At 38.0% G+C, this 10,098-nt stretch overlaps 1 protein-coding gene across 1 annotated transcript in view; it reads right to left on the bottom strand.

Moving 5' to 3' along the window:
- Nucleotides 1-529: 529 nt before the first annotated feature.
- The window catches only part of efnb3a (ephrin-B3a), a 31,881-nt gene continuing 22,312 nt past the window's right edge, over nt 530-10,098 (bottom strand). The window contains exons 3-5 of the mRNA XM_056737524.1: nt 4,504-4,596; nt 4,324-4,386; nt 530-3,699 (exon numbers count right to left, since the gene is read on the bottom strand). Of these exons, the coding sequence (XP_056593502.1) occupies nt 3,269-3,699; nt 4,324-4,386; nt 4,504-4,596 (587 nt within the window). The 3' untranslated portion in view covers nt 530-3,268. The remainder of the gene's footprint in view (nt 3,700-4,323; nt 4,387-4,503; nt 4,597-10,098) is intronic.

Genomic DNA, 10,098 nt, shown 5'->3' with positions numbered 1-10,098 from the left:
ATTGCACGAGAACCCTGCAAACTGTGGTTACCGCTAGACCTCTGCGAAGAATCAACAACTGTTGGGAAGTTTTAATCTCATTTAATTCAATTAATATATAATAAAATGTTAACATTAATTAAATATAGAATAAATCGTTATAACCAAACACAGACCGGAAGTTGACCTCGGTATGTGTGCATCCAATGAAATGCCTGAGGGTTATTCCAATTCTTTGCACCCAGATCAGTAAAAAACTGAGATGGCAGATTAGAGGCGAAGATCAATTATAGATATTTTGTTTATTATTTGAAATATTTTTTAAACCGCTGTATTTAGGCCATTGTGTGAATTAGTGCATGGCTGTTTTTAGGATTTTTAGAGTATCAGGAACATGTCAACTCCACTGAAATCAGATTCGAAGTCTCCTGTAAATGTAGGTAACGTAGCAAAAAGGTTTGGGAACAAGGCTGAATAAATGAACAGAATCACAGTTGTGAGTGATGGCAACGATAAACCAGCACAGAGGCAGAATTATTGGCAACAACTCTTAAGTTTTTATCAGTGCTTTCTACTGCATGGAATGTAATCTTTATTTTATGAAGTGTCTGGGTGGAAGAGAGAGAGAATCAGAGGGAGAAAAAAGAGGGCTGGTAAAGAAAAAGGAGCACGAAAACATTGCTTTATCAATGTCTTGAACATTGTCAGAACAATTTTTAACATTTATTTTACATTGCTTCAATATATTTATTCACATCTCAATGTCAGTATTCTTTCGAGTCCTATTCAGTCCAACTGGAGATTTTTAATGAAAAGTTTGGTCCAGCATTTGCTGTGTTCCTCTCAATGAAATGTTTGTAGAAATACTATGTTGAGAGATAGTTAGAAATGCAACAGTCTTTATCACATTTAAGTTCAAGGCATCTCAAATCATGATATTAAATGAACTGACAAATCTTTTTCAACATGACCAAATACTAACACCCAGTAATTATATGACTAAATAAAAAAAAATCCAGCCAATGCTGAGACAGTATTAGGGTCCATATGTGGTCGCTATTGGAATTTTTATCAATAGGTATTGAAATCCTTTTGGTGGCTTAGGTCCACACTGATCCTGCCAGATGCCTTCTCTTTGCTCGAAGCTCAACAGGACAAAGGGATAATATCCTGCCCAGCCCCATGCCCTACCTAGCTGTGGAAGTGCTTTACGTCTCAGGATTTAGGCAGAGTCAATGAAATAATGCTGGATGTGAAGAAGAAATTATACCTTAATAAAACAGACTTGGCCTAATCTCCTCTTGATCAGAGAAAAGCCTGCAGGCATACAAGAGGGCAGGAGTTTCAAAAATATTGTTCCCCCCATTTTACCGAGGTTGTTCCAGTCTGCAATGCAATAAGGTTATTTGTCTCTGGCCAGTGGCCACTACAGGAGACTTCACTGAATCTATTAACAAATCAACACTGTTAAATATAACATTATGTGAAAAGCAAGGAGAGGAAAACAAAAGAATGTACCTTAAAAAAAGGACAATTTCTATTTGCGGTAATAACAGACAAGTAAAATCCTAAAATCTGGACAGAGGAAATCTAATCCTGAAAGCTAAGGTCATTCAGTCCATTAAAACTGTGTTTTGTCATGTATCAGTAATAATTTCATGTCTTGTCAAGTGAAATAACACAGGTGACCTATGGACCAGATGCCTCATGCTGACACTAGGTGATAATGCCAGAGATGGTTCAGAGACATCACCCAAAATGTGATAATGAGAGGCGAGTGATACTGTAACCTAGCAACGGATAGTTGTATCACTGATGGGCAGGTTTTCATTGGGGTTCATTAAGACCCACAGTGGCACTGTCAGTATTATTCAAACTGTCTTTGGCCTTAACAATCACAAAACTTCAGAACGCACAGCTGGACTCCATCTGTTAGGGTTATACAAGAAAACACTAACTGCTGTAACGTGGATGTTTGTAAAGTGTGTACAAGATGGGCAATGTGTCTACGGTAAGCAAGCAGTTCATCATAGTGTACACATTCTTCCAAAAGCTCAGGCAGAGAGCGAGAAGCCCTCGAATCATCATGCGCAAATAGCTCCCGTGCAGTCTGTCTGTGATCTCCCAACTTCGACCTCCGACCCTTTGGAAATCTCAGAAGAGTCTCCAATTCAAACCATAAAGCATCAGTCTTCACGTCCTCCACATGCGCTTCCTGCTCCTCACATAATGATGTTTAAGAAACGTCAAAAACAAACACTGGGTGCTGAGGAGTTATGAGCGAAAGCTAATGAAGTGGAAGGAATAAAAAACAGTGTCTTTGATGCACAATAAATAAATATGAGCGCTGGGTTCAAAGAATCAGAAAGACAAACATCCACGATCCGATGAAAAAGAAAACGGAATACAAGGAGGGAATTCACCAAGCTTGATATTTATACACTATAGTATTTATTTGCACTGCGCACCCGGTTCACTGAATGTATTTTAGTATGAATCAGGTAATGAATAAAACTTGTACCTAATGCAACCATCAAGGGGCAATTCTGTTATTGTGCTTCTGTAGATTGTGGAGGATGCAACGGATCTGGCATGTTTCATTGGGACTACTGAATCTCTGCACCGCTTATTTAAAGGCGGTAAGTGCGCACCATTAACTCCGCTAGGCAACATTGCATGATTTTTTGATGTGACCTAGTCTATAAAAACGTTAATTTACATAAAAAAAGAAGTGTGCTCGTGCTGAAAATGGCTATATTTACTCAATTTAAATACAGTTTAGCGCTATTTCAGCTCATTTGGCGCATGGTTAAACCGGATTGTCTGTTGTTGGTGAATAATACTCATATATGCTTCAAACAAAAGTTGCACAACTGGTCCAGAATTCTGTATGAAGCACGTGTATTATTTATGCTTAATTTTTTTGCAAAAGAAACATTGAAAAGTCTCACTCTATACTGTTTGGTTTTGAGGATAAGCACGTGAATCTGTTCCAACCAATTACAAGGCCAAATAACTTGCACCTGAGCACATGTGAAGCTCTGATCCACCTGGCTCTGATGTCACACACATGTAAATAAATGCAAACACCCCTTCAACAACATTTATCTTAGATCAGTGCCGTGTCTCCAGTCTATACGATGTGTACGAGTGAAACAGTCGACAGGTTCATCTTGTAAAGGAGTGTAATAAGATCTAGGCTCGTACATATAGAGTCACTTGAACACGTTTGCGCACATGTGTATATAACAATATAGTCAGAACGGTTTATCTGTTAGTTGGGCTGTCCTCATACTTTATAGTAGATATTTGCCGGACTCTGTGGGGGCATCTCCTGTACGATGTAGACGGGGTGTCCGTAATCGCCGCTGACTTTCTCGTAGTGTGGGCAGTATGCTGAGTCAGAGGTCCGCAGGGGGATGATGATGTCACTGGGCTCGGAGCCATTATTGTTGCCCCCGCCAGACCCTGTACCCACACCGCAGGAGCTTCTCCGCTTTGGTGTAAGAGAAGAAAGCGAAAGGGCAGGGTGGTGGGTCTCTGAGTGCTTGGCTTTCTGACGGCGGTAACACACTATGCCGATGACTACAGCGATCAGAAGGAGCAAGGCTCCCACGGCACCGCCGGAGATCAGGGCGATGTTAGAGACAGACACGGCGCCGCTGTCTTCTCTCTCACCAGCCTCACCTCCATCACTCCCTATAGAGCCACTTTCCAGATCTGCAAGAGAACAGAGAAAATAAATCGATGTTGTCTCGTCCCAGAGACTTATACGCAGGGCTTCTGAAGCTTGCTTCCTTTAAGACTTGATTTTAAATCTAAACTAACAACAAGAGAAAATTTCTGCGTTTAATCCATAACTAGCTTTGATTTCAGCCATTTCGAAACTGCTTCATGTTTGACTCCGATATGGTTTGGATCCTGAAATATTTCCTTTTGGGATCAGCTAAGCTGAACACCCTGAATCACAAAGAATGAAATTCAAAGAGCTTATCTCTGCAGTTTTATTTATTAAACTATGAGGGAACTTTATTGCTGTAAAAAATCTGACTATGATATCAAGGTTAATACAGAAAGGCAGAACAGATCCTATTGGGGTTTACTGGTGTGATTTTGAACCGTGAGTTAACACAATCTTTGGTTGTGTTGTTAAATATTACACACTTAAATATTTTCCATGTACTTAACTCAAGGCAGTCAGGTATTAAAATGTCACATTGTACATTCTTAAACATCAGTGACAATGTCAAAAAAATGAATCCCCAATGGTTGTAATAAACGAGAAATGCTTGTGAAAATCCCTTATAAATACTTGTCAGCCGTGTCCCACATTCCGTTTGTTACCTGGGCTTTTGTTGTTGGGTCGGCCTGGATCAGGTTTGGGCTTTGGGGGAAGACCATACGCAGCTATGGAAAGAAACCGTCATGTCTTACATGGTGGAAAACGCCCAGATTGTTTCAATCCAATGTTAAATTACTTCTACAATAAACAGAAGTATGAGTGATGATGATAATGATACTTACTCTGTCCCACTTTGAGAACCAGCTTCATTCCTCGTGTTACGCACACGCCTCCTCTCATGCTGTCAATGCCCTCTTTGGTGCCATCAGAGGTAGCTATAGGAAAGAGGTTGAAAAAGCAGAACAACATTAACTTTATAAAGCCACTGCTTTTCAACAGAGACCATTTGAAATAATTTCATGATGCTTCACTGGAACCCTGTGAGTTTTGGCAATATAATATATTGGCTTATGATGCTCCATCATTTAAAGCACTGTACGACCAGCAAACCACCAAGTGAGTGTTAGCGTTTATGTGTGTGACTGACTGTCCAGAGTTTATGTGTGTGTATAAGGTAAGAGGTTCTTAACAATACTGCGGCTGACATATGGCAAGCAACTTGCGACTGTACACTGCAAAAAACAAACTGTATCCATTCACTGATCATAATAATTCATGTAGTTTCTGCACAATTTAATTTGATAATTTTTTTGTCCAAATACTTTTACATTTTCTATACCTGTAATTCAATTATAGTCACTTATAATTTATCACTCCAGTTCAATTTACACCAAGGTTAAAAGTTTAGCCCAGTTTAACATAATTATGTTAGTCTTTTAGTAATCCAAAGTGAGGTACTAGTTACAAATAATTATTTAACACTTACTGTTCCTATCTTAATATTGTTACTAGTGTCTAGATACAAGTGATACCGTATATAAGCAGCATTACATTCAAAATGAACTACTGAAACGGCTATTCTTCCCTTAGTGCACATTTTAAGGGCTTATATGAGGAAATGTTAGAGCTCCACAATCTATAAAAAAATGTAGTTCTCAATACAAATTTCTCAATTGTACGCAGTGTGTCTAATGTTTGATGATAAAATGATAAAAATGCGTCTGATGATAATGATAAAAAAGTCAGAAATAGAGATGCGCCGATATATCGGCCAATAATCGGTATCTGCCGATAAAAGCAATTTTCTCACACTATATGCCGGTTTATTCTGTACAAGAAAATGCAATTCATTTTTTGTGCTCTTTATATAGAAAATATTATGAAACAGTTTGATGTTGAATATAATAAGTCATTTATATGAATGAATCAGATTCAAAAGTGACTAAATAATAATTTAATCTTTAGAATTCATATCGACAGACATTACTTTTAAAAGTCAGCTGTCGGTATTGGTGGAGAAATCTAGTATCGTTCTATCTCTTCAGAAATAATCTAACACATGTATGTTGGCTAAACCATTTTCAGTTTTTCAATATATTTTCATAACTTAAAGCATAATTGCATCGCATAACACATTATTTAGGAAATTATTGTGTGTTAGATTGTCTTCAATATTGTGCAGTCCGAGCAAATATAATCGAAAATGTTGTTACAACTCAAATAGAGAAAAGGCTATTAGTAAAGTAAGCCACTTACAATTTAGAGAAAGTCATCCATAATTGGTCAATTTTGCTAATGTTTTGGGGTAACGTCCTGGATAACTCTGGATAACTACAAACTCTTATTGGTAAACTAATGGACAGCAAAACGCTCTTTATAACCTAATTTCTCACATTGTCCCGCTGAAATGAAACACACTTCCCCTGCAGCTTTTCAAAATACCCAAAACAACACATTCTAACTCCATGTTCCATCTTCTCTGTTCCAAATGACAAGACTGCATCATTATCATGGAAACATGGGAATCTACGTTCCTCTTCTTCCATTTGAAACAGTACTACGTTAGTACTACGTTCACATTAGTTCAATTATGTACATTTGTTTTAAATTGTTAACATTGTTAAACATGCAAGAATGTATGTAAAAATTGATGAAATATTGTTTGTCACAGGGCTATTTCCTGAGCGCCTGGTAGGTCTCTCTAGAATTGCTTTTTCCTATTTAGCCCTTCCTTGTCTTTGGGCTGCCTTGTATATAGAAAACTGTCTCTAAGTAATAACATAGGCTCGACCACAACTATGATGCCTTTTAACAATGTATACAATCATCCCTCAACACACACACAGACACAAACACAGGCTCTGAATCACACAGTCGCTGCATCCTCCAGCCTTCACATTACTAAATATTTCATAGCCGTGGCGCCTTGCTACTTTAAAACTCAGTGCTTTATCCATGTAACTCAGAACAACTCGCCATGCCAGTCCTGAATACTGCATTCAAACACTGTTCAAGCTCTCTCCCTATGTAGCAGAGAGTCGCGTCTTCAAACTTATTTTCCTTTCCAAAAATAAAACATGTTCATGAGGGCGATATTGAATTCTTCGTCACAGAAACACTCTGCATTTGATCCATTCAATATTTTATTGAACCTCTGAATGACAAGCTGTAGCTAATCTCCAGTGCTAGAAAACTGTGGCGCTGCGATACAAAGACTTTTCCATCTGAAATATCTCTCGATTATGATGATCTAAAACCACAGATGTTCGAGGAGCTCATGACAGATTCTATTGACTAGGTGCACCAGTAAATATACAACAGAAACTGAGCCTGAGGTCGGTTTGCCTGGTAGTTTATGAATTCGAAGTTCAAGTTTAAAACACTTTTGTACACAATTTTTTACCGATTTTTGAGGACTCTCTAGTGGCGCTTTTATTTAATGTAATTTTGAGGAATATCCAGGTTCAATACTGTTGATATTGAACTCGGTTGACATGCTTTTCACGACAGAAAACATAGAAGTCAGTGCATAACAAATGATACAAAATTTGGCTTTATCAAATAAACTTGCTCATCAGTGTGGATCTTATTCTGTAAAGTTATTCTGATGCTTAAATCGATAGATTCAAGTGCATTGCTTCAAACACATTGTTGGCTTATTTTTAGTCAATTATTTATTTTCTGTGAGCATGTTGATATCAATAGCATGAACCTTTAATGTCAATATAGCTGGTTTTATACCCCGAGCAAAAAGTACATTAAAATTCATGAATTTAGAAACATTATCACCTCTCGCTGCCTAAACAAGGGTCATAAACATTAAACACTGACGTGTCAAAATCAAGACCAATGAACTCTTCTTCTTCAATATGCCAAAATAAACTCCTGGATTTGATCCAAATAGTCTCATAACTATACAGTGAAATATTATATTCGCCCAAACCCGACTTAAATATGGAATATCTTTAGGGAACACAGCACATAAAAGATTCACCCCCTCACACACAAATGCACACACACACAAATATGCACAGGCACACATTCAGGGATCGAATCCAAAAACATGACCTTTTTCAGTGCTCACGGCAGTCATTAGTCAACACACTGGAGGTGTAGAAAAAAATGATTCATCACCTAATGGCTCTCATTGTGTTCTGCACCTCCCTGGCTCTCTGCTTTCCCTGAAGGGCTGGAGAGATGTTTAAAAGCGAAAGTGTAAAAGCTAAGCTTGATCACCATATGGAGAAATAAGTAGAGACCTGGAAAACTCAAGGATGCCGAACATTCAGCATTAGAAACCACCAGAGAATTTTCTTGCTTTTTGATATTTATTCCGATACAATTTACTATACCATTTACTAAGCATTGCTTCAGTTGAAAAGTTAAATATTAATGAAGTGAAATGCATTCAAATTGAAAACTAGAAATTGGCTAAACATTTTAGAATAACAAAAAAAAAATCCTCAAACGTTAATAAGAAATCTCTTATAGAAAGGTCAGATTTTCTGTTTGCACTTAAGTACACAAAAGGCTCTTTGGAACTATTTCAGATCATGCTGAGACACATCATAAGCTTCTGCTTATGCACAAACTTGCCAACCCAAGTGCATGCTTCTATTGTAAAAAAAAATACAATGCATGCTCATTTCTTACTTTTGACTTACAGTTGCCATGGTCCTGGTAAAAAAATGCTAAATTGACACTTTTTTATGAGTTGTCTCAGACATTTGGACATTTAGATTAAACTAAACAAGGTTGATCAAGCAAAAATTGCTTCAAGCTCCCTTGTAATTATTAAAGACAAAAGAGATTTTAAAGATAGTTCTGTATCTAAAGGGAGTATCAAATAAAAATATTGAAAAGGAAACTTATTAAAAAAGCTGGTATTCTTTTTAATTTTAGTATTGACTTGTTATTAAAATTCTGGTAGTTTTGGCATAGGTAATATCATTTAAAATCTCGAAACTGGAAAAATTGAAACTCCTGAGAAAGGCTGGCATAACTTTTCTATTTTAGTATTGACCTGTTATTAAAATGCTTGTAGTTTTGGCATACCTATTAAAAGAAAAAGGAAGCGACTGAGCAAAAAGGTGAAGATTGTTGACAGAGCGAGTGGGTTGAAAAATTGAACTTTTGAGCATTCTGAAGATGGTTATGGAAGACAAGCGGTTGTAAGTTTAAAAAGCAGATGAAAAACATATACGACACACGTTGGAGTTCAGACTTCACAGTCTGCGCATTCTCACGAGCAGTCTGAAATCACAAAGAGAGAGAGAGAGAGAGAGAGAGACACGGTTGAGTGCAGTAATTGAGATGATGATCTGTGGCGATGGAAGGAAAGACATGTCAAACAAAGAAAAGAGAAAAAATGGCTCAAGCACAGACAGTATAAAACTGTACACGGGACACTCAGAAATGACCCAAAAACTCCACCTCCATCCTTAAATTACAGCTGCCCCCACAAGAGAGCCCACTCTTAGAAAAGGGGATTGACCCGTGCTGTCCAGCGACGGGAGCAACAACGTCTCGAAAAGATGGTTTTAACCCCTGACAAATAAGTCCGGCGGCCAAGTCAACCTTTTCAGCCCACGAGGAATTAGCACAATCTGTTTGGGCTGCACAAACCTAGAGTAATTTTCTTGAGGAAGCTCAAGTTCCTGCTGGCAAGAGGGCCTCAATGACCTCATTACCCGGCAGCTGTGCCAGGGCAAGCCTAAAGTGGGCAGAACGCAATTTGAGAAACACCGTGCAGGTATTTGAGATTATCCAGAATTACATCCTACATACTGAGCGGTCCTTTGACCGGAGAGGTATTTCCAATAAAATAATGCCAGGGTGGGTTTTCCAAGGACATAATTGAAATTTATCTCAATGCACTTGGATAGTGCAAGAGTTCATGTCTTTGTAACATGAAATAAAAAACAGTATCATATCAATCATAACGCCTCAATGTATGATCTTGACTGAATCTCATTGGGTTCCCAAGAAGAAAAACCTACAGGATCAGCCAAATGAAATACAGAGACACACTAAGGATGTCACAATTTATGCTAGATCATAAAATCTATTGATTTCAGGACAGATTTATGTGTTTCAACAAGAGGAAAATATGATGTCCATCATGGAACTAAAAGTTCAGCGTTATAACTCTGGCCGCGATGCATTTGGACAAAGTAACTGTGCTGACCAATGAGAATGTCAGACAGGTGGGTCCACTTGTGCTCTCAAAAATCCAATTTGCTATATTCCCGCTTGACTTCAAACTGATTCGGTGGTTTTAAGAATGACTTCTATCCACCAAATGCTCCATCAGAGCTTTCTCTGCCCTAAAGCTGGAAATTGGGAGTATACACACTTTCCCAAAGCTAAAACCTCAGTTATGCCTGCTAGCATCATTTGCCCTGCTGATAGATGTTTGGAGTTAAAACGAACACATT

This window comes from Triplophysa dalaica, chromosome 22, assembly GCF_015846415.1.
Source record: "Triplophysa dalaica isolate WHDGS20190420 chromosome 22, ASM1584641v1, whole genome shotgun sequence".
Classification (NCBI taxonomy): domain Eukaryota; kingdom Metazoa; phylum Chordata; class Actinopteri; order Cypriniformes; family Nemacheilidae; genus Triplophysa; species Triplophysa dalaica.
This window is presented reverse-complemented; position numbering and strand designations above follow the sequence as displayed.